Raw genomic sequence first — 25,848 nt, 5'->3', positions numbered from 1 at the left:
CTATCGAGCTCGCAATGTAATTTCCGTTTGTTTATCGCGTTCCATGCTTCGGCATGGAGGAATGGATTCCGAAGCCCGTGCGATGTCCCAGGCACGTCTGCCGCGAAATTCACAACGCCGTTACCGCAAATTGGTCTGCGCGCGGTCACGTATCGCCCCGTAAGTTGCAAATTATTTCTTGTACTCTATTGTAAGAAAGTATTATGCAGTTAAAGTAAAGAGCTATCCATGCTTTTCGCGATAGAAAACATGCAAAAAACATGCACCTATTTATAAATAGATAGTTGTTTTTTTTCAACCAAATTGTATAATATTTGAGGTTAAGCAAAATGGAGTTTTACTTTGCGTTATACGAATAATCAATCCTTTTGGAAAATTTTGTGTTGTTTCTATAAAGAGACAAACGTATAATTTTATTCTTCAAACGTCAAATAATTGAAACAAGGCTACGTAAATAATAATTTCACGGTTTTACTACACACTGCACAAAGCTGTTAATATTTCATCGTAAAAAACCATATTTATCGCGTTTATCTGAAATAAAAATAAAAACACTGACATGTTCGAATGGCATTTGATCAGCACTGATCTGTAATCTCCGATAGTACGATTAATTAACGAAATTCACTATACGAAATATAAAACCGATTTTCCTGACACGCTTCTTTCTGACGAAACCACGATTGATTGGATGATCCGTCATTTTCGGTCAGATTCACACGGTCGAACTTGCAGTGGATGTCAGTATCGATTAAAAGCGAACGGCGTTATATTGCCGCGTAGTTATGGCTTTCAAACTTGCACCTATAATTGCATGACAAAAAATGATGAAGATCTGACATCGAAATGTGACATCTAATCGATGGAAATCTGTACGATTGAAGATATTATATTAGAGAATAGACGTCACAGAGAGAGAGAGAGAGAGAGAGAAAGAGGGGGGGAGGAGAGGAAAAGAGAGATAGTTTTTTTGTTGATGAATAATTTTATTAACCGCACAATTATAATATTATTACGTTGTCACTGTGTAATACCTGATTATTGTGTATTATCACGTGCTCACAGCAATATAATATTCTGTCGAAATCATTAATGATTTATTTATTTAGTATATCAGATTCAAATATTACATGAAAAATTATGAATTCAACAATTATGGTGAACGCAATAATTATTTACTATAATTAATTTTTATTATAATTAATTTAAAAAATTTACAATACTACTTATTTTGATAATAAAATTTTCCATTTAACATTTGATACTTAAAATTCGCTTACGAAGTTAGATAAAGTATTAATTTTTAATGAATTATTGGTTGAAATTGAAAAATATTACTCGTGTACTCTAATATTGGGACAACTGTTATTGTTCATAATTTATCTTTGGTATCATTCAGAGGAAGCTTGTGTATGACTTCTCTGGGATATTCTATATACACGCATATATCGGCGCAATAACGTTGGCCTCGTGTATCTATGGAAATCGACCTGCCACGGTACCACGTTTATGAATCATAAATCACATCGCTCCAAATATAAACTCGCAGAACGTAAATAGATATCGTGAGACGCGATTTTTTGGATATGGCGCTCATTTACTTCATTTTTTCCTAAAAAAGTTTAAAAAATCCGTAGATAGATCAGTAATACATTTCTAAAATGAAACAATGTTGCCACACTATCGTGTTCCACAATTTAGATTATTAGAGAATATTGGTATCGTGGTATCTTTATCAATTTGCAGGTATTTGCTTGCTAGTGTAAGAACATAACAGGAAATAAATGCTTAGTTTTCTAATGAATTTGCATTGCATAGGATGTTTTTGTGGTTCTCAAGAATCTCAAAACATTTTGCATAGACATAAATCTTTATAAAACGAGGATTCATACATTTATATTCTCCATTCAGCGCTAAATATGGTGCAATAAGACCTCCAGATTTGCAAAAATCTGAATGCAATTTGTAACAAGATTCCGAGTGCATCAGATGGGTATATTTAATACTTGCGAAAACGAACGGTGTATCGAGATTACACAGACATAAAATCTCTATGCATACACGCAGTCAAACCGCTATCGACAATAACTCGGTCATGATCAACGCGCGAAATATCATAGAAGCAATCGCGCGGAAAATAGAATTATTTCATTATAAGCTATCGGACCGATTAATAAACGCACATGCGGCGAGGAAAAATGCCAGGCGTTAAATTGTTAGTCTGTTAAATTAAATCGTTTGTTCTGCACAAATATATCTACACGCACACAAAAAAGAACTTTATTGATTCTATTATCTTATGGTATGGAGAACATGTGTGTGTAGGATCGTAATTAAACCAATGATACGCTGCCCACATGCGGCATTTTCTGTTTCAATTCGCACATCATTATTAATCATTATTAAAATGCTTTATTTTGATGTCTACTTATACCTTGAATTTCAAAAAATATACAAAAAGTATTTATGCTGAATAATCATGTAAATTCTTTTTTTAAATTGTGATTTGTGTGTAGTCGTGCGTACCAACTAAGAGCGTTGGTCTTAAATTACACGGTATTTAATTATTTCTAATTATTTATTTTTAAAGAACAATGTTTATAAAGAACAAACTTGTTTTTCTTTCTAGCTTTGTAATTTTTCAATCTGACGACTTTAGTGACTATGCAATATTGTTGCGAAACAGTTTCCTATTTCATTCTTTTATTATTCTGTCAAATATTAACCGCTGCAATTGTCGCTTTGTAATGACAGTTTACGCACAATGCAAGCACTTATCTGGAAAGGCTGAAAGCTCTCCACGTTTTTCTATCGAGTGGATTCCATCTGCGAACGAAAGAGATTACCCGCGAAAATGTGGCCACTGGATGGCCTGAAAAAGGCTTTGCGAGATAGGCGTATACATGTGTGTTCGACAATAGCGACATAAATTCTAGATAGGCTGAAAAGAGCTGTGAAAAGAGAAAAAATATTCTTTACCATCCAGAACGCATATCTTGCTGATGCACTTGAGAATGCATGTGTTTAATCTGAATAACTTTTTCTAATGCATCTATAATTCTTTTTCTATTTACTGTTAATGAAAAACTTCGATCCCATTTGAAACATAGGATATTATATCAATTTTTAGTATTATATCTTAATCAGTGTTCTTATTTATCTAAAAAAGAAAAAATCTCGCATAAAGAACACTGTCACTTTTATAACTTCTTAACATTACTTTGCAGTTTATGTTCAAGAAATTTCTGATACATGTATAAAAAATGATACACGCACATGACTGTCACAATTTACTAATCAATCGATTTTTCTAAGTAACATAAATAGGATAATCAAAAATATTAAGACGGAATGAGTCTGATTTTCCAAGCATATGCATGTGCACTTCGTGTTAAGCAGTCGGCGAGCATCGATGCAGATTGAACACGTACGAAATTTGGGATTGGCGACCGGGGCATTAGTTTCTGTCGAACAATCTCCTTTCGGCGGGGCATCGTGACCATTGTTCACGCGCGAGATATTTGCGGAAAGCTACCACGTCCAAATATCGCCCGCTGCTCCGACAACTGTCTAAGTAATCCGCGAGAGTTGCCTCGAAACGGATTCGGCGACCAGAGGATGAAAGCCGTTCCGGGGGCACACGACTCGGATAACTGCACAAAGAGCAAATCGCCGGGTCTTCCCGGCTCTGAAATGCTACGTCATCGAAGATATAGCTCGAACTCTAACGAATCGCATCGCGCGTTACTTTAAGCGATTACTTTCTGCGTTGCACGGAATTGAAATCGCCGAACTAAATCTTTTTCCTCCGTATATACATATATATCCGTATATATCGTGGATCTAATTTAAAATATCACGACTAAGCTACACTTTTAATGAAAAACTGCACGCAATTCGATTCAATCTTTCATTTTTCGACCCGATTTTTCGCGTTACCGAGGAATGTTCTCCAGCCGCTTGACATGGCATAAATGTACATGCTGTGAGTTATGTCAGCAACCGTTGAATATCAAATGCACACCGTAACATCGATCGAAGACACGTAACACGGTTTCTCGACGAAAATGCGCGGTTTCTTGTCTTCATAGTTCTTGATTCTAGGTACCTCGTTTTTCATCTAGTCGCATCGCCAGCGGAACAAACATCCATCACTCGGATCGGCGCGTAGCGTCATGCAGACCCGTGAAATCGATACCCGTCAAATTTCCGATGAACGCCGATCGGGCCGTTTCATCAACCTCATAAATAATGAAGCACGCATGCAGATACGACATCGCCATCGTGGTAAAACGTACACGCCAGCCCATTGTACGGCGAATTTGGCGGTTTTACACGCCTAACGGTGCGCGACGGTGCGTCTTCCCCGTACGCGCTGGCTCCCCTGTTTCCATAATCGACTAAAATATCATGTGATTATCTTGCGCGGTTCGTTCAGGGTCATATGGAAAAATGATGATCGTGTCAGGCCGTGTGATAAGCGATGTCGTTTAACCCTGGATCAGACCTGAGTTTACGTGGGGTGCTCGATAATAGGACGCATCTGGCGAACAGGACGTAGTATGACTATCCGTAAATACGGTCATTACGTTCTGTATCAATAGGATTATATATACAGGGTGTCCCGGGTTTTAACCGACAAACTGCGGGAGCATATTCTACTAGTGGAAATAAGAAAAAATTCTTATATCGAGTTTGCTTAGAAATGCTTTATTACAAAGTTATAAACCAATATTGAAAAGAAATATGAGATAAGTAACAACGGAACATAGTGTAGAATTTGGAAGGTCGAAGATGTTTACGTTATGTGTATTCACATGTATTCATGTTCACTATGTTGAAACGATTCAGTATGATTGTTACTTTCACAACAGTAGCTGTTAGATTTCAATCGTCGTGTGAACTAGCAATTACTATCAGAATGCCAAAAGTGTTTTCAAATGAGGAATACACTGATATTCATTTCGTGTACGGATTCTGTGACGGAAATGCACGAGCTGCCGTACGAGAGTATCAACGTAGATTTCCTAACAGGAGAGTACCAGATAGATTTAAAGCAACGAATTACTAATTCAGTTACTGAGATGCAACAAAATTTTCAGGAATGTCGTACTGTAACAAATTCTGTACTACGTCGATGTCTAGCTTGTATCGATGTGCAAGGACAACATTTTGAAATGCGTCACTAAATCATTGCGTAGATAATTTTTATTTTTGTGAAAAAATCCGTTGTTACTTATCTCATATTTCTTTTCAATATTGGTTTATAACTTTGTAATAAAGCATTTCTAAGTAAACTCGATATAAGAATTTTTTCTTATTTCCACTAGTAGAATATGCTCCCGCAGTTTGTCGGTTAAAACCCGGGACACCCTGTATAGAATAAAGCTATAGGTGTTTTAGCTTGATTACGCATTTCTTGAATAAAAATTGAGATGTTACAAATTTAAAATATTTAACGCGAGATTTCTAATGAGACATATTTACATTATTCCGCAACACAGAAATAAAGAAAAATAATGATGTATGTATTTGAATTGGAACTTTAACGAATGCATCACAATTTATCAGATTAACGTAACTTCTTTCAGTTAAAATATATGAAATATATTTTGCGTTAACATGTTAAATTTATTTAGGAAGAGAGAGTGAGAGAAGAAATGCAATGAGAGAGAGAGAGAGAGAGAGAGGGAAAGATATATTAATTTTCTCTCGGAAAATATTGGTATATAAAGACTTGCTTATGCTGCATAAGCTGCTTATGTGCAGTACATACATTTATTCGTACAAGAATTAAATTTGCTAATTGAATTTATTTTTATATATTCGCGTTAAAATGCTTGTAACATTTGCTCTACAGTAAACATATTAATTAATATCGCATGACATGTAACAATACTCATATGTATTATAATAACAAATCGCTCTCTAACATTAATCAAATTAGATTCTAAACAATCTATTACTGTAGGATTACAATGCAATTCTATGATTGATTTTCTATTCTTATATTTATAATAATTATTACCGCGTGATTATTCAATAATTTATTAGTTTTCTTGGTAACTAATTATAATTAAGTATATAATCACATTGTAGAATTATGTCTTGCAAATAAAATTTCTACGAGGATTATTTATTAGAATCTTTATTAACTGTAAAATTAACTAAGTGAGAGATTATTACCAAGTGAGATGTGACAGGATATAATCAATCTCCAATCAAACAAATTTATCCAAAATCAATTGTCTGTACAAAGTTGACGATTCTTGCACATTAATGCTTTTAGCACTCAGTTTGATCAATTCTGTGAATCGCGGCTACCTTGGACAGGGAACTCAATTTGCAAAATGAAATTCATGGTTGACCGATGATGATCGTCGCGAGATGAGGGACAATCCGATTGATGCGGTACTATCTCGCGGACTAGTATGTCGCGGATTGGATCGCTATTGCTGGCGGCTGACCTCCGATTCAGTAGCACGTTGCGCGAATTAGTCCCTGGCGTTTGCTCGCAAAGGTATCCAATCATGCGAGTGCATCATACGCCGTGATATGCAGCTAAGCCACATACCTAAATCAAGCTTTCTACCTTACACTGCTGTTTAATGGACATATCGCACATCATCTGTATCACTTGTCTCTTTAATTGCTAAAAACAAGTGCAAGCAAAAGCACAGACGTGAGTTACTCGATATATAAGTTGAAACATAAAAATATTTTTGCTTTCATGAATAGAAGAGATTAAGGAATAAAACATGAAGAAAATGAAATAAAAAAGTTTTACAGGATATTGAAAATATCTATGTCAATTACTTTTCGTTATTTTAAGTTTTAACTAGGACAGAAATACATAATATGAAAAGACGATGTAAATCAAATATCTTTTAAAGATGTTACTTCTTTCCTTTAAAGGAAAAATGGCAAATCTGCATTCAGACCACGATTGTCTACACAAAAACTAATTTATATGAATTTAATGCAACTCACGAAATGAAAAAGTCCAAACCACAGGGCACAGAAAAGGCTCTGAGGGAAAGACCTGATAATTGCGTTTAGCTGCCGTTTTCAACGCGCGCGCGCTCGGAAATTACGCCCCGGAACTCTGACGGCGCATTAAATAGCTGGCGGACATGTTCGCGCGCAAAACAATGAGAGACTATAGAGATCGTTCGCGACACGCACGTCGACCGACCAGGGATTTACGGCGCCGTGGGTGCTTTCCGTGGTCTTTGTTCTAACACGACCAAGACGTTGCTGGCTCCCCAGGCCAGTATTGTAGCAGCGTCGACGTTGGCGCTCGAGAACTTCCGGTGCTAAACATTTATAACGCGTTATTTCTGAATTTGGATTCTTTCGTGATTACAAATTTGCTTAAACTATTGGGTCATTAAGTATGAAACTTTACAAATAGAACATAAACTTTTGCATTTTTTGGCACATGGACATGATTTATTTTCAATCGAAGTATGCGCCCATGTTATCTACACACTTCTGCCATTTTAGTGGTAGTTGGTCTATGCCTCTACTATAGAAGCCAGGAGTACGGGAATCGATGAAGTCGCGGAAGGCTGATTCGACTGCCTGTTGAAAATTGAAGAATTTTCCCACCAACAAGTTGTCCAAATTCCGGAAGAAGTGATAGTCGGTAGGTGATAGATCTGGTGAATATGGTGGATGACGAAGAGTTTCCAATTCCAACTCCTGTAGCTTTGTCATGGTCAGTCGTGCAGTGTGCGGTCGAGCATTATCATGCAACAGGATTGGCATTGACCGATTGACCAATTTCGGTTGTTTAATAGCAAGTTGTTGCATCATTTCGTCCAGTTGCTTGCGATATACTTCAGCCGTTATCGATGTACCAGGTTTCATAAAGTTGTAGTAGATAACACCTGACCTGGACCACCAAACAGTCACCATAAGCTTCTTCTGTGTAACGTTGGGTTTCGCGTGATGTCTCGGTGGTTCATCAGCGTTCAACCACTGATGTGAGCGTTTACGATTGTCGTAGAGTATCCACTTTTCATCGCAGGTCACAATTCGATTAAAAAAAGATTCATTTTTGTGACGGGAAAGCAAAGAAAGGGAAGCCTCTAGACGTTGCGCCTGCTGCGCATCGGTTAATTCGTGCGGGACCCATTTGTCCAACTTCTTTATCTTACCAATTGCAGCTAAATGAACAACATGGTGGGTATAGAAACATTGAATATCGATGCCAATTCACGTGTACTTTGAGATGGATCGGACTCTACTACGGCTCTCAAGTGATCATTATCCACCTTCGTCTTTGGTCTTCCACGTGGCTCATTAGCGAGGCTGAAATCTCCATCTCTGAAGTTTTTGAACCAATTGCCCACCGTTGCTTTAGTAGTTGAACCTTCACCAAATACAGCGTTGATATTACGAGCTGTCTCCGACACTGTGGTTCCACGGCGGAACTCATATTCATAAATCACACGAATTTTGGACTTTTCCATAGTTCTATAAAAAAGAATCCACCAATAAAACTAATGAAGATATTTGAACAAACAAATATGACATTTGAAGAGCGAACATACATCTATCACACTAACCTAACCTGATACTGACGTCTGGCGCCAAATTTGAGATAACAAATGTTAAAGATGGCGCTTTTACATTTGTAAAGTTTCATACTTAATGACCCAATAAATTGATTATGACCAACTAATTTCAATTACATAAATCCAATTTCAAATTTAATAGGAAAACGATTTTATTATTTTCATTAAAAAGTTAGTTTCTGGCATCACTTCTTATGTATGAAAAATCATCAAGACTGATGAAACAAAACACATATTTCATAATTTTCAGAGTCGATTGCTTGTGAAGTCAAAGCATCGAAGATTGTATGCGTGCGTTTTATGTTGCAGGTGTCCTGGATGCGTAAGCGGGACATGCATATCCTAAGCGCCGGCATCTCCATGTACACGTCGGATCTGAGGTTTCAGGTGATTCATCCGGACAAGTCGGAGAACTGGACGTTGCAGATCAAATCGCCGCAGGAGCGCGACTCCGGCGTGTACGAGTGCCAGGTCAGCACTGAGCCGAAGATGTCGCTCAACTACAGCCTCAACGTGATCGGTAAGTACCATCTGAATTATTCACCCACCTGGCTCGGTTACGTAAATCGCGGCCTCGTGTCAATTCTCTTCCGTCCGTTTTCGATCGGAGACGGACATCATGGCTGTCGATCGAGCTGCTAATCTCATGGGAGGATTTGCTCGCGACATGAGTCGTTCGAGGGAATCGCAAACGAGTGAAAGTTTAAACGTTTGAGTGCTCCGTCGTGGGATTATCCTCTCCAGCATAACGTCGCGTTGCGAAATCCTCTTTTTTCGGGGGATCAACGAGTATTGCGATTGTCGATGACATAGCCATCGAAACGAAGAATCGCACATTCATGGTAGATTTTTACTTGAATTATAAACGTGAACTTTCGTCTCTACATGTAAAAACTATTTTAATTCTACTAACTCATAGCTTTTAGCAATAGAATGATATAGTCTAGAGGGATATGAATATAGTAGAAAAAAATGTTTTAATGTTGGTCGATATCTACGTACATTAAATGCATTACAAATATTATTACAAACATTAATGGATACGATAGGTGTTTCAATATTCTAAACGTTATTTTTATATTTTTATATTTGTCACGCTGACATGCTTTGTGAATATCATTGTGCCAGTTCGTAATGTTTCATATATTTAATATTATTTTTGACGTGATTATTAATGTAATATATAATGACGATAAATAATTAATTACTGAATGCCGAGATGCGGAAATTTCTCTAATATAATTCTGTATTAAGTGTGATCTCGATTTCTGTTATAAATGTCGATTGCATGGTACAGTTGATAATGACACGTACAATATTATATATTCATGCAGACATGCAGAGTATATGATCAAAAGAGAGTAGGTATCATACGCGCATGTATACAAAATGTATAAAGTACATATAACAATTGGCTGCATGATAATACCTACGAGGCAGATGTACGTTTCCTCAACAGCAGTAAAACAATGACTTTTTTTATAATTTCACGACATCGAATTAACATGTTGACTCATTAATTTATTTATCGAATAAATGTGCAATAAAAAACGCTGATCATGTTTATGACGCGGTCTGTCTTCACAAACAACAAGTAAAAACGCAATTTTCTTGGCTGCAGAAAGATACACTGGCAGCGTCTATTCGTATCTTCCTTAAAGTTGAAGGCAAACACACCGTAAGATTTAGTTAAGCGAAGTCTTCACGATCGGTTTTTTACGTTCGTGAATCTTTCAGCAGTTTCTGAGAACATTAGGGAAAACGACAACGATAACGTACAGCTTCCGTTTCTTTCGTTTGCTAGCGTCGTCAACCAAATAAAAAGTAACGAGAAAAAGAGAGAAAAAGAATAGCGGAGATGAGGAGGCAGAGTTATTTTATCATTGAAAGTTGGAGCTAAGATACACTATAAATAACGTAACTTTGTACGCGCAATCCGGAAGGATTTCATATTGGCATAACCGCGCCGAGAACTTAACCTTTTCGCCGTCAGTTTGCAACCTGATCCGTAAACTTTCAACTCGATTAAACATTCGCCAACTTTACCGAAAATCAGTGTAACTGCCGCCTGTCCCCTCTAATTTTGCGCGAAATTAATCACGTTAATTGCGATGCAACGTTCACCACATACGACAGTTATAATATTATCAGCTGTCGCGTCTTACATTCAAAAATACTCGCAAAAGAACAAAATTATTAATAATATACAGATTCGATGCAAGGCACACCAGTGGAAATTTCTGCAAGACTTTGTGAGAAATCTAACTTTATGTAGTACTTTGAATTTCTTGACTTCTGAGATTCTTCCGATTCTAATATTCCTAAGCTGTTGGAACGTTGCACTCTTGGATTGTAGAATTATTTGATTTTGGAAATCATAGATTATACTAAGTCCTCGAAGTACTTCGAATTTTTCGATTGTAAGATTTTTCAATTCCAAGATTCTTGAATTGTCATGTTAAAATACGGGGAGCTCAAGTATCCGTACTGAGAAAAACTTCCTAGCTTCTTTCCAAAGATGTAAAACATCATTAAAAAAAAAAGCAGCGAAAACCTGTCGTCAACGTAGTAGTGAAACGAGAGGGACGGGAAAACAACAGTCTATGGATGAGCGACCAGGAGCTCAACAATATTAACGAAAGAGATTTATTTTTGTCTGCTTCGCAATTTTTATCTTTGTTGTTTACTGATGCGATGATTTAAGATTACAAATCAGCATAGATTTATCCGTTTTCGTTCGCTTATGCAGAGCCGCAGAGACAACCGTTGATGTTTTGCGCAAGACCGAGGAAAGGGATAAATGAAGGGGCAAAGGGCGGAAAAGCAAGTACGAAGCATGAGGGTGAAGAACGTAAGAGCACCGACTTGTTCGATAAGCGGCTTGCAGGAAACACGTCGACGAAGCGTGTCTCTTTCAACCTCCTCCCACGCCTGTTCTCCCCTTTTTATGCTCTACGAGCGCATCGATGCAGGTGCATCTACTCCGTCTGGAGCGTTTATGCTCCGGGGCAGGAGGGAGAATCAGTATGAAATAAATCGTCTTTCTTTCGCACATTTTCCCGTCCGTAAAATCGTAAAACATGAAGTCGACGGGGAGATCAATTTAAAATCCGCTCTGTAAAAAGCTGAGAACGCGAGAGTCCTCGCTAGCTGCAACTCGAAAGATTCTATCGAATATGAAATAAATGTGATGGTTGCTGGAGGGAAAAGAGTGTACGTAGTAGGTTTGCCGTAAAGATCGAAGGATAGATTGAGTGTCGACAAAAACAGATTAAATTGATGGAAAAGTAATGTAACGAGTCGAGTTGAATAAAATATCATACTTACGTATATTTAGAAAAAATGAGATTTTTGTTATGTAAAATTACTAATGTATATACATATCAGCAATCTGATCACGCAAAATGTTAAGATTTATATTACCAATTTGATACAATTAGATATAATTGCGCCTTTTTTACTTTATTTTTACGATCTACTGACGTCAAGATAAATCATGCAAAATTACGAGCACGATTTTTATATAAAGTGGCTGAATACGAAAGATTTGACTTGAAACTCTCATGATTCCAGGCTCTCGCTTCTCGCTTTTCGACTGTCCAAACCCTGTCCTTAGGGGGGATAATTCACGTTCCGAAATTCGCGAGAGTAATGAAATTCTACCGTCGAATGAAATCGGGACTGCTCCGGCAGTACATTCTCGATTCAGCGGGTCTTTTTCCATTATCACGTGTTATTGCCGAATTGAGTGGCGTAAGTGCATTCGAATTAACCACCAACGCATTTCCTATTACCTCACGTGTTTTTTAAACGACTAGTCCTGTCCCCGTCAAAATAAATCCGAAATCCATTTCTGGGACTCATAGCAGTTAGCTTTACGCGAGCTCTCATGTACGATTGTGTTGATTCAAAGCCCGAACTGCACGATCTATTTGATAATGGCAGTTGGAATGGCGCGCAATGCTGTTTTGTGTTATCATCTGACACACATAATCATCACATATCGTTATGGAAAATAATACACAATACAGTATAGTAATATGGAATATGCGCGATATTAACGCAATATTATAACGGACTTGTCAATCGCAAATGTTATTTAATAAAACCGGATTAAATTCTACTTAGCTATATGCTCGAATACGCACGCACGTTTGCGTGCGAATATGCGCTCAATTTAACATAAACGCTAACATATCTTTTAAAACGTGATCATTGCGGATTGGTAAGCTGCAAAATATTTGATGCAGCATTTGACGCTAAATGCACATTTAATTTTACATTAAAACATTTTTACACGTGAAACATTGATTCTGTCAGCCTGAATATTTAGTACTAAATATAAATCGACAATGTATTGCAAAGTTATCCTAGCTTACGATAATAGATAGTATAATAGATTCCATTTCTGGTCGCACTCCGCAATGGCGCGTTAATGAATGCACTTCGGTCGCGCAACGACATGGTCGCGAACCCCCGATGAGAGCATGAAAATGATAATTGACCAGTAAGGGTCTGAGAGACAACTATGGCAGCTATGACAAAACCATACCGATAAACAATAATATATATCCAACCAACTATCTACATTCTCGCTATCTCCGTATTTCATTATGACTAATATTAAAGTTATTTAGCAGAAATAAAAGGCAAAAGTTTATATTAATTTAAGAGAGAGATAACGAAATTGATCATTTTCAAGATATTTATGAGAAATCAGTTTTTATTTTATTTTTGTTACCGTTAATACATAATATTTCTTTGCATATTATTGCACGATCACGCGATTTAAAATAGTATATATACTGTGAAAGAGTGTTTTGACCTTTATCCCTTCGCACTATAGCGATTGTGATTTTTAATGAAACTCAATATTGCATTATGTATTATGATCCCAAGTTAGCGATTCTGGAATCTTGTCGACGCGATGTTTCATTCAGCGAAATGGCTATGTCAGCGGCAATATACAGCGGCGAATATCGGTATGGTGAAAGGCATATAAAGATATGAATAAAATAGTACAATCGCATGCGGATATACCAGCGAAATATATCTAAAGATACAAAGAACGTAGCGGTTATATACATTTTATACGGTGTTTCAAACTTTTATATATCTCAGCTTCAAAGTGACATAAATCGAAAATCGTCATCTTTCTGGACACCAAATAAAAACAATTCTTTTAAATCAAATATATCTTTAAAGACAGTCTTTTACATCGATACAATCATTTTATAAACTTTTGAAGAATATTAATGTATTAATGGTTTTTAATACAACTTTTAAAAAACTAAGAATAATATGATTAGAGAAATATCAGGATTAAAGATCAAGATTGTTTTCAAAATATTTGAAATACCGCAACACAACGTTTTATCCAATCACTTGTTATTTTATAAAGAAGCATGAACAATTCGCTTTTTATCGTACCAGTGTACATTGCATACCATTATAAAAGGAAGGTGCACGAGGTAATGTACGAGATGCCACATGGGTCCAGTTTTTATCTTGTGGGTACTATAGCGACAATTTGCTTTAATCAGACTTTTAATTAAGAGGGATATAAGTCATTCTTTGCCGAGACGAGAATGCTAGGCACGACGCAATCATAAATAAGATCGCACGGACAGTCGGTGTTATGACCGTCGCCACGTCTCTGGACAGTGATTTTAAATTACGCGGAACATGTGAAAGATGAAATTTAATTCAATCTTCCTAAGAGCGTGAAGAATTTTCTGCCCGAAGAGATGCCGACGAATCTTTAGCTTGACAACATACCTACATGTGCATGACACACTCATTGTGATTTTGTGTGTAATATTTGATAGCGTTATATTTGATGTAATTAAATTAGGGAAGTTTATGGAATCTAAATTCTATGTTTTTAACAAAATAACGCTGTTATATTTATGACATCTTAAACGAAATATTTTAGAATTATAAATTTTCGTTATTCTAATTTATTATTGTAATACTGTAATCTTTAAAGAATGTCGAATTTTTCAAAAAACGATTCCATTCCATTTTTGTTTCTGTTAAAAGTGTAATTTTTTAAATTGAATTTTTAATTACAAACAATTTAATTTATTTGCATAAGTAGAATCTCATTCCTCAAAGCCTTTTATTTTAAATAGCTCACTAATTAAACGTCTTTTTAAATTCTTTTGAAAAGAATGGAATGTACATTCCGTGCAGGATAAAAGCGTGCTACCAGAATTTATAATTATATCTTCCGTTATATTTTTGCCAAAAAGAAACGCGACTGCAAGTTTGCCCAATAATTTTGCACCGAAATATTTTTCTATGGAATATTCCCATATATATCTCCAGGATGCCAGATGCTCCTGCATAATCGCTGATATCTAGAAGAGGAATGTGACGTACAGAAATAATTACTCTCTGATGTTTTCATTATCGTTGCAATATTTGCACGCCATTGCGTTCCTCACTGCTCTGTTCTCGCCCTCCTGCTCTCGCATAATAACCGCATGTTTCGGAGGCAGACTTCCGCGTTTACGTAAGCCAAAATATTTCATCCTATGTGAGGCGAAGAGAGCCTTTATGTCAAGACGCAAGGGCGTCCGCGCGTTGTGAAAGGAGTTCACGGGAATCCGTGGAATAATTCGTGCAAAACTTCAGAAGTGGTAACTTCAGTGAGAACTTTGCGAAAAGCTTCAGAACAGAGAACGTAGAACGGACAAAGTTGTACATTACGGATTTCTTTATTCAATGTGTAATGATTATATTATTATTTAAATTACCTAATATCTAACGCGAATTTTGAATCGAATAATTTCAGATTTTCTAATATTGACTTTCACGATTTACCAATTTTAATTCTATGATAACATAAATATAAACAAACAAAATTAATTAAATTTTAACTTGATAGGCATTTAAACATCGAGATGTAGTAATAATGCAACAATATGTGAAACAATACTTGTATATTTAATGCGAAGCCGCAGATGTAAAATTGTGGTTTTTCATTTATAAATTATACATCCTCCATTCGGGAACGCGAAGCGATGAGCAACATGACAGAAGACAGAAAATAATATTAAGCGGCATCAGAATAACGGTCGTTATTATTCGCGCAATTAAGTCTCATTGTCACGATTGGTCACACTTGGCTACAATATGGGACCGAATGACACGCGTTAACGCACTGACGGCTTAATTGGTTTCTCCCTCCTTCCTGCTGCATCCGTTCCTGGCGCAGCACTCTACAGGCATCCACAAATCAATTGCGAAATTCGTGGCCATCATGTATGGAACAATGCGCTCCTTCGAAATCGGCGTAAATACAGATACGTCCATATCGAACCGAATTACTTTTATATTTATTTTCTCGTTTTTTTCATATAACTTCCAAGCTTCAAAATTTTATACCACCGCTCTCGGCTGCGGATTATATTTAAATCCGACGTTTATCGTCCAACCATACTTTCTATATACTAGTGAAATAAAAAACGTAAAAATTTTTGCTGCAATTATATATTTCGTATAATAAATATAAAAAATATTAATAACGCTATCATCGCGTGATACGAAATGCAGCATTAACTTTGAATGCTTAATTTGAAAGCGAGCTTTTTCACTCAGTAGTAATTTTTCGAGAACATGACGTAACGAATTTAAACAGCAATTTGCATCGCGTTTTAAATATTTGCATTTCATTAAATATTTGAGCTTACAATGTATTCTACAGTATTTAATCAAACAGCTCTTGCCACGTAACAAATTTTTAAAATGTTTCACTATTTTTCTCCTTCATTCTATTTTCATTTATTTCTTTCTCGTAATAATTTTGTAAAACTTTCTATGATATAGATATAGGTATCGATCTTTCGAAATATATAGTATCGTACGCCTCGCTAGAGTTTTTATTAGATATTTCGAGGCAAGCAAGATGCACACAAATATCTAAATATTTCATACCTTACCTAATCTATGATGCTCTTGTTTCAAACCCGTCAATTTCCGTGCGACATATGATCACGACGCAATGCAGCTCCTAGGGAACAGGATGCGAGTATTTGTCACTCTTACGGCAATTATGGTCTCCTAGGATCGTTTATCTCGTTATGATAGTTAGATTATCTCCGTCCAACCACAAGATACATGTGCAGATCCATAAGCGGCGATATCTCTCCGCATCCGAAGCGACCCATTTCGATCCCCTTTCCTCGCAAATTCGTCTCGCTGGGATTCGGGTGAACCAACATGGCCAAAACTGGCTTAACCATTGTGCTAAATGGACCGTATCACCTAAAAGCGAACCTTTTAGAACTCTAAAGCGTTTTTTATATCATTTCCCATATTACATAAAAGGTTATTTTACTGGTAAGGATGCATAACAACGTTTTGTTATAAAAATATAATTTGTCTAATATCAAATCCATCTATTCTTAGCTTATTCTTGCTTAGGCTAATTTATTTCTTAAAAATTGATTAACATATATGTAGACATATGTGATTTGTAATCATCATTAATTAACATGATTGTCTTGTAATAGTCCTTTTGCAAAAATTCTTTCATCATTGTTCTTATAAACGCAAATAGTCAAAAAAACATAATACGAAAGAACGTAAAACAGGTATTTGGTATGCGAAAAGCTACAGAGAGTCGAGATGTTAATCGCGAATAATAGTAAATCTTTCTTCACTCGGATTAATGGCGTACGACTCCGGGAACTGCACTTCGCAAGTCATCAACGCTCGTGCTCGAGTTTGCGAGTCATTACGGATCTTTGACGACCCCAGTCGCAGTCGCAGTCGCACAATGCCCCGAGATGATTTCCTTCCAGCTCTGAATCGCTCAATCTAGCCAGCAGCCGCGACGCTTTAAGTTTTCAGAAACTCCCTAATTTACGCCATCGTATTTATCTGCCGTTGCAATTAAGAGAGTTGCAGTCGCTGATTCTGATCGCGCATGCCTGTGTGTCAGCGTGCACCGAAATTAAATACCAGCTCTTAAATTGCGCCTCTTTGGGCGGTACTTTCGCTGTTTTACGTTATTTCACTTTAAAGGTGTTTTAAAGATGCCTTCTCGTTTGATCATCCGAGGATATCCAACAACGGATCGCAACAATTGGATAACAGCTAATTATTTCACTGGGTGACTTGTGACAGATGATATCGCGGAAACGAGAGCCCTTGTCCAATGTCAATCTTAAATACTCGTGATTAAAGCCGTTCTCATTAGACCGAGTCTATTAGTGTCTTATTAAGCGCTCGAGTTTACAGCGAGTTAACAGCGAGATCGAAGAAACTCTTTTGGCTGTTACGAGTGAAGTTCGTTAGAAGCAGTAATTAATACGTATACAACGCGTTTAATAATTGGTGATATTAACTCACCTCAAATGTGTGCGATGAATGAAGTAATTACCGCAGCGTTTTCACATCGCGAAACAGTACAAGTGCAATTGATCATCAATATTCGATATTTGTTTCCTTGTTGTCTATAAATCGTTTAAACATCGAGTACGGTTTTTCCAGGGAATCATTTTTCCAAATCAATTAATTTTGCAAAAGAAATCAATTGCTTTCATTTATCCTACTAATAAGTACTAAACATACGCCTTAACGTTTTCTATGTATTCTATTTTTGTAACATGTGCTTTTCAAGTTTACTGTCAAGGAAGAGAAATGTCTGTGTACACGTAATTAAAAAGTAATTAAAGCAGCCACAAGGAGCTCAGCAGATTGCACAACTTCGCGGCGTGAATGACTCCGTACGTTTAATCACGCGGAGCAGACGCATGTGCACATTACAGCCAGCGTCGCATTCGCGGTTCTGCAACTATCGTTAGCGTGTCAAGTAGATTAAGCTCGACTCATAGCAGTGGCGTTAAATCTGTCATAAAATTACGTAGTCGATTAAACATTTGTCGCCGTACTACCGTGAATCCTGTAAAATCCATGTTAAACACTTCATTTGTGAATTACACGTTATACATATTTCATGTAGCGTGACGTTGATGATTTAATTTAATTTCACTTAATTGAGTACTCATCAAATCGTATAGTCAAACTGAAATAGATGTTGATCTATATAAAGCTCATCTCGATCTCCTTTCGTAAATTATTGTTTCTCTGCGACTCTGTGAATCGTAAATTCGTGGACGAAGACAACGGAGACAACTGAGTTGACACGACAAATTCAACGACTAAATCTTATTTTGTGAAATTTACACCGAAAACCTGACAGTTTTCTCAATAGGCTTCTACAAAAGCACGCTGTCTAGCGAATATCGGGTTAGGCTATGACAATGCAGAAAGCATGTAAAATGCAAAATAGTTACAAACAGCATTTCCAACACCAACTCAAACTTATTTAACTTAGCTGCCTTAAATACAAAGTACTGCAATCTGTCTTTTGTTTTGCTCTATTCAGATATTTTATTTGTATCGATATTTAACACATTCCGCATTAGGTCATCGTAATTCTTTCTAGATTTTTTATTTAAGTTATTTTATATTTTTACTATTATTACGAAAGAGAAACATTATCAAGAAATATGTAATTATAATGTAGTTATTATTGGTGATATAAAAATGATCGAACAATCACACAAAATTAATACGAAATATGTTAACATAAAATATTTAAGAAATGACATTTTATCTGCAAGATTGTAATCTGCAAGTTCGCGCGCAAGTTTTACATACGCAATTCTACATGCAATTTAAAACTATCGAAGAAAAAATAAAGTCGGGCATATCTTTTGCCGGTGTCAATAATCCAAGGGGATTAAACACGCTCGTCGAAGCACCGGGAAGTGATGCGAATGATAGAGTGCCGAAATACAAAGGGAACTCGCTTTCCGCCGACTGACGATGATTCTGAACAAAATCGCGGCACGCGTACACAAATCGCGCGATCCCATTAAATTGCATCGATCGATGTGACCATTATCGTTTCATCAGCACTCTGTTGGATACTCGTTATAAATAAGTCTACTAGGTACGCAGTAATCTTACGTGTTCGTTTCTCTGAAAAAGAAGAAGTAAGAAAAATCATCCTCGTTTGATGAAGTGCTATCCGCCTCCTTCCTACTTCTGTAACAGTTCACTGCTTTCTTCAGTTTTCCAATAATTGGGAAAGATTTCTTCGGAGCTTGATTTACATTAATATCACGACCATCATATTTTTCCGTCATGTTTTACTGTCATCATGAACGTATCATCCCAGGAATCCATATCGCTGTGATGAGTCTTGACGGAAGCGGTAGAAACCACATGCGAGACTGAAGTGGGCAGACGGATGTATAAAATTTTACGTGCTCGAGGTTGTAACAATCAGCCTGTGCAATAAATTTTAGTGCTGGAAACGTTATAATCGGACGTCGTCGCATCTATCAGGAATCACAGAGCACTTTTACCATCCCTCTCGCTGGTTCGATATGCTCGAACTTCCGGACGAATCGACCTATGTTCTGGGTTGATGTTCCGATTCTACTCGCGCTTTTGTAATATCGGTATCATTTCCTCGGTCAGAGTTTAAATGTCGATGAATTCAGTCTTTACGAGAAACGTTAGGAACACTTGGATAAACTGCAGTTACAAACATCCAAGTACGAAGTAGGCTGCGCTATTTCGAAATTGCAAACCCAAAAATTCCAATTATGCTCGCTGCACTTGCTTCTACGAGCTTCCACGAGCAAGTTTGCGCGTTATACTTTTTCGAATTTAAACGAAGTGGGTTTAGTGAGCCATTTGCCAGTCGAGGGCTGTCTGAAGAATCGCTAAAAGCAGTGGGCGCAGCTTTTAAAAGCGGAAGTAAAGTAACCATTATTTAAACTCTTCCGAACCAAATTATTTTCCTTTAGCAGACAATAAAGAGAAACGATATTTGGTGTTGGAAAGGGCAAGCCAATTTCGTGGCACATTTTTTCTTCCAAATAATACGTTTTATTTCTATGAACTATAAACATTGAAAACTAAATTGAAATCAAAACAACATTTAAATATAAAAACATTAGTATTTTCTGAGTTATAACACGCGATTAAATCTTTGTCCAAGTAACAGAGAACTATAATTTTAATACTTTATTTTGACAAAGTTTTGCAGAAATGTAAATAAATAAAACAAAACCTTACATTTTAATTTTGCTTTTAAATCTAATATTGAAACATGTAATCTTGAAAAAACGATTAACATATCGTGGTAAAAACATTAATGCGTTTCTACTTTATCATAAATTGCACTCCGTTGCAAGCCTTATAATCTGTAATTCCAAGAAAAACGCAAATCGTTTGTCCATATGGACATAGGAAACGTACAGCTGAGCGCTCTACTGCCATAGGCGGCAATTTATATGCGACGTAAAGAGTGCATCGCGTATGCATCGAAAGTCACACACTTTGAATCGCAGAGGAATCTTGCATCTGAGTGCACAGTCAGATGCAGCTGCGATGCATAATCTGTGTAAGCAGTTGACCTGCTCCAGATATTGAATAAATACTTCGCAATCGTAATATCCCAAAATAGTTAGTTCTCCATCTTTAAGGAAAAATTATATGAAAGATCCAATCTAATAAAAGTTTTATGATAAATCATATTAATTCGATATTGCCATAATGCATTCAAAATATTATCTACTCATCATTTTATATCCACATACATTTATATAGTTAATGGAAAATTTAATTACACAGTGTAAAATTCAAATATATGCACGATACATATATTGCGAATTAAATTTTGCCGGATATTAAATTTTGCAACGTAGCAATAATATCTCCGTCTCATACTTTGCACACTAATAGGTATATGCAATAAAATTTAAATATTTAAAAACGTTAATTTTATGGCAGAATAACAATTATTTATATGTTTATATATGTGTATATGCTCTCGCTTAAAACTAGTTTCTTTCTTTCCGTCGTTGATAGATTTAATGTATATAGAACATTTTTATACGTTATTTGTATTATAAAAATTACGTGTGACACGCATACTTTTTATTTACTAAATAAAAATTTGATATAATATGCAATTTGTACGCGCATAACTATGCGACAGATAGATCATAACAAAATATGAACGTTTAACATGGTGAATTTATCGTCAAATCACATCGCACCGCGAATCTCGCTAAAAAATTACATATGCGCGACAGAGTGACACCAAAATAATAATTGAATACTTTAATGAACGGGCGTTCCGAATGTTTCAAATGCCGCTGTGTTACGCAAGAGTCGTTTATCACCCGCATGCTTTAGCACATATTGAAGTCAACTCTCTCTTTCATCGATGCATGGCTCTTGTAATGTGACATTTAATAGTAATGAAGCACTAGTAATGGCAGGCTCAAATGATATCGCACGTATTTTCATCATATTTTGTATTTCTCAAAGTAAGTTTACAATAACTTTTAATACACATACTTAACAATATCTATTTAATATATTTATTTAACATATTTTTTAGGATAGATAAAAATATTTTTGCATAATTTTATTTATAAGATCAGGTTGTAATATAACTTGTATTATAACGTTAAAAAAAATTAAATCTTTTGTACAATGTATACAATTTGTGTGTGCAAATTAATATTTCTTAGATATATATAGATAAAAAGGTCGTGTTATTTGAGCTATTACCATATAATATAATAAGAGAACTTTAATAAAATATATTAAATTTCAGTCTAAAAATTTTTAATAAGTTATTTTCACAACATTTTGTAACAACTGATTGTAACAACTTGAATAGAATTTGTTAAAATGCAATTTAGAAAACACAACATTAACAGATCGAACTCGAACTTAAATTGAAGTCCTCGTGAAACTTGAGAGAATGCGAATAGAATAGAATCGAAATAGGACACGAATGTAAATGGAGTTAAAATGGAACTCGAGTAAAATTTACATTTACCTTGTTTTTAAGTAATCGAGTAGTCAACTAAATCAAAAAGTATATTTTAATAAAAGTCATGTTTAAATTTGCAAAATATCTAAATTGATTCAATCTGTGGAATACCATATACACAGAAAATACACAATAGTAATATTTCCTAATTTTCTAAAAGGTAGTAAATAAGCAAAATAACATTAAATGAACTAACACTAAACGTGCAATAAATACATGATAATCGATCAAAACTTAAATATATATATGACACAAAACTTAAATACATCCATATATAGCACCAGTAAATTTCGAGAAATCAAAATTGGCATTTTCGATACACATGCATACCCTGTGTCCGGCCATTAAAGGCAACGATAATGAATGGAATTTATCTGGTCGCGTGTACTGACACGTGTTCATTAAAAAGTAAAGATTACAATTGGCGATCGGGTGAACGCGATCGGCGCTAAAGAAGAAACGAGACAAACGCGGGAACGACCAATGTAACGAACCATCAGCGTTCGCTGCTCGCGGCATACGGATTAATTCGATTGCGCAATGGTCTCTGTCCGATTATTTCCGGTAATCCCCAATGCGCGTGTAATGAACCGCGTCGTTCGAGTTTGCACGCTCCGGCGTTAACGAAGGACGTTGCGCGCATCGCAGCTGCAGTCCGCGAACTTCGCTAATTTTGAAGGCTTACGCAAGTGCATCGCACCACATGCTACTCTTACATCACGCACGTTGAAAGACGGACAAGAACCGGCTAATTAAGCTCATGTCGCACTTTCACGATGCGAGTGCTACGCCCGCGTAAAAGACCTTTCTTTATCACAATTATACGAAATATATTTTGTTTGCTTGAAAGTATAGCTTTGGGATTTTTAATGGGTTTGAGGGATAGAAACGTATATAAAATTTTTGTTCATACGTTATAATAACGTTGTTATTTTCGTATTAACGATGAAACGAGTTTTCACGTTGCAATCACATTACAATTACCATTGTAAATGTTTGAAAGGAAACATAAATTGCTCTTCCGTACGGTAACATCGTCGTGTGGATAATTACATTATTGTTATGAAATTACGTTCTTGTCGAGATGAGTTTGCTCTATAGGTTAGTAATTTATTGTTGGAATATGGCCACATCAGGTTGCGACGATAAACGGATTGATATGTGTGTCAAAATATATCGCTGAATGAGCGCTACCGTAATGAATGCGGGCTGCTTGCATTATAATAAACGTCAAATTATATTCGCTTCGAAGGCAAACACTTCAGGACGTAATTATCGCGGTGAAGTTATGGGCGAGCCTGTTTGTGCGATAATATAGGAAACAACATAAGTTATAAAGGAGTCGTAATAGTTTACTCGGGCATCAGTCGTGTGCGCTGCTCGACTACGATCAATTATGAAATTATCAAGAGCCATGTACAAATTCGTCGTTAAATGAATACCTATTTCAATTGGATGGATATCTCGCGTTTTTGAAGTAATTACGCGTAGTTGTAGTTTTACTGGCACTCCATATCTTATTTTCTTTTGAGCACTGAGAAACGACACAACAGTGGATTCGGGAGAGTGCATTCTGCCCAGACAAAACGCTTCGTTCTGTCACATAAGTATCGCGTATAGCAGGTAGATGATCGCGAGGATATTTGCGATATCCTGCGAATAGAAACCGTGTTAGGTGCTCGCGAAAAAGTGCCCCACCGTGGAGCTGCACAACTGCGAGAAATACTAGGATCAATATTATTTCTGCCGTGCGGTAGCATTCGCGCGTTTCCGATAAACCGCTAGATGAGAATTGACGTATCGGTTTTAGACAGGATGCTGTGCACAGTATGAAATTTGCCCAACCTGAAAAGATAAAAATAATTGCACGTAATATAAGCGTATTTGTGTTAATATTATGATTATTAATTACTCAAATTTATAAAATGGTGGTTAATATGGTGGTGAACCTTTGCTTTATTCGATTATTTAATGTATGTGATTGTATGCAATTAATTATTTCGTGTTATTACTTGAATCCTATAAAATGATATTTTTCAATTTTCAATTGTAGAATATTCATTTCTATAGTTTTATCAAGATTTATTAATTATTATATATACACAAAATAAGGAAATCTTTAATCAAAACTTTTTATATGTACTCCCATGTATATATCCTACATTTATATCGTATACGCATTTCTCCGATATTCTTAAAATTTGAAATTCAGATTAAAAACTAAAAGAAGATTCAGAATATTTGTATACGAGCAAGTGGGATGATTTTTTTTCTACACATTGTGCAAACTTGACACTATGAGATTTTACTTTTTGTCAAGACGAAGATATGCGCAAACCGATTATAATGATTAACGTCAATGATACGTTAGTATACATTTACATTTTTCTGCACTTTTATAATATCCCTCTGCGTAATTTGTTTTAGAGATTAATTTTGCGAGGATTCTAATAGTGTTGCCATTCTTAGCCTAAGCCCAAGAAGTAACACGTGTTCTCACTGAATTCCACGATTCCGTCGCTCATAGGCCAAACAGCAGCCGCCCCTTTGCTGCTCCCCGTTATTGCAATTCGGTTTGTTCCGCGAACCGCAAACTTCATTTATCCGCTTGAGGAATCGCGAATCTTTTACGACACTTCGGAGGGCGTCGCCGCAACGAAGGTTGACGCATTCGGCGGAAAATCATGCTTACGAGTACTCTCGAAGAAATCGTACCGCTGCGTGGTCGAGACGGGATGATTGTATCCGGAGGAGTCGGCGATTCGAACCTCTGCCACATTTTTCTCGAAGGAACACGGAGCTCCCGGTTCGAACGCATGACTCGCGCTTTTTGCAAGCCGAAGAGGAAGGCAGGAAGGACTTTTCCTTGATCAGGAAACTCCTGCTTGCATCTCCTATGTTTTTCAACAAAAGGTCGCTGAAAGCAGCAAAGTAGTAGCTGAGTAATTTTTTTATTGAACTAGAAGTTTACAATCTTTCTATTCGCTTCGGAAGTTTGAACTTAGTTTTATTGAATTATTTTGACAAAAGTTTCTTTGCAAATTTTTTACGTTCAAAATGACTGAAGTGACTTAAATTTGCAAGTTGTTTACAATGTGTACAATTATATTTATTATTAAAACATATGATTATCGCTACATTTGACCGTGCATTCTAATTTTTCCACATTATGATTTTATACGTTGACTTTTAGATAAAACACTTTTTCTCATCATCATCTTAGCAAACATAAATAAGCAAGGATATATAAAGTACTGTAGGTCTCTGACAGTTTCTATTAAATCAAGCATAGATTTAAAATTATTATCAACAAGAGTGGTCATTTTTATGCAGTATTTTTTGGAGACGAGGGTATATTGGCTACAGTTAATTTGAGTGAAAACGTTA

General features: G+C 36.2%; 1 protein-coding gene across 1 annotated transcript in view; it reads left to right on the top strand.

Annotated features, from left to right (window-relative positions):
- Positions 1-25,848, top strand: part of LOC105278394 (zwei Ig domain protein zig-8) — a 314,696-nt gene that overhangs the window by 164,712 nt on the left and 124,136 nt on the right. The window contains exon 3 of the mRNA XM_011337446.2: positions 8,892-9,102. Coding sequence (XP_011335748.1) covers positions 8,892-9,102 — 211 coding nt within the window. The remainder of the gene's footprint in view (positions 1-8,891; positions 9,103-25,848) is intronic.

Source organism: Ooceraea biroi, chromosome 4, assembly GCF_003672135.1.
Source record: "Ooceraea biroi isolate clonal line C1 chromosome 4, Obir_v5.4, whole genome shotgun sequence".
NCBI lineage: Eukaryota > Metazoa > Arthropoda > Insecta > Hymenoptera > Formicidae > Ooceraea > Ooceraea biroi.
This window is presented reverse-complemented; position numbering and strand designations above follow the sequence as displayed.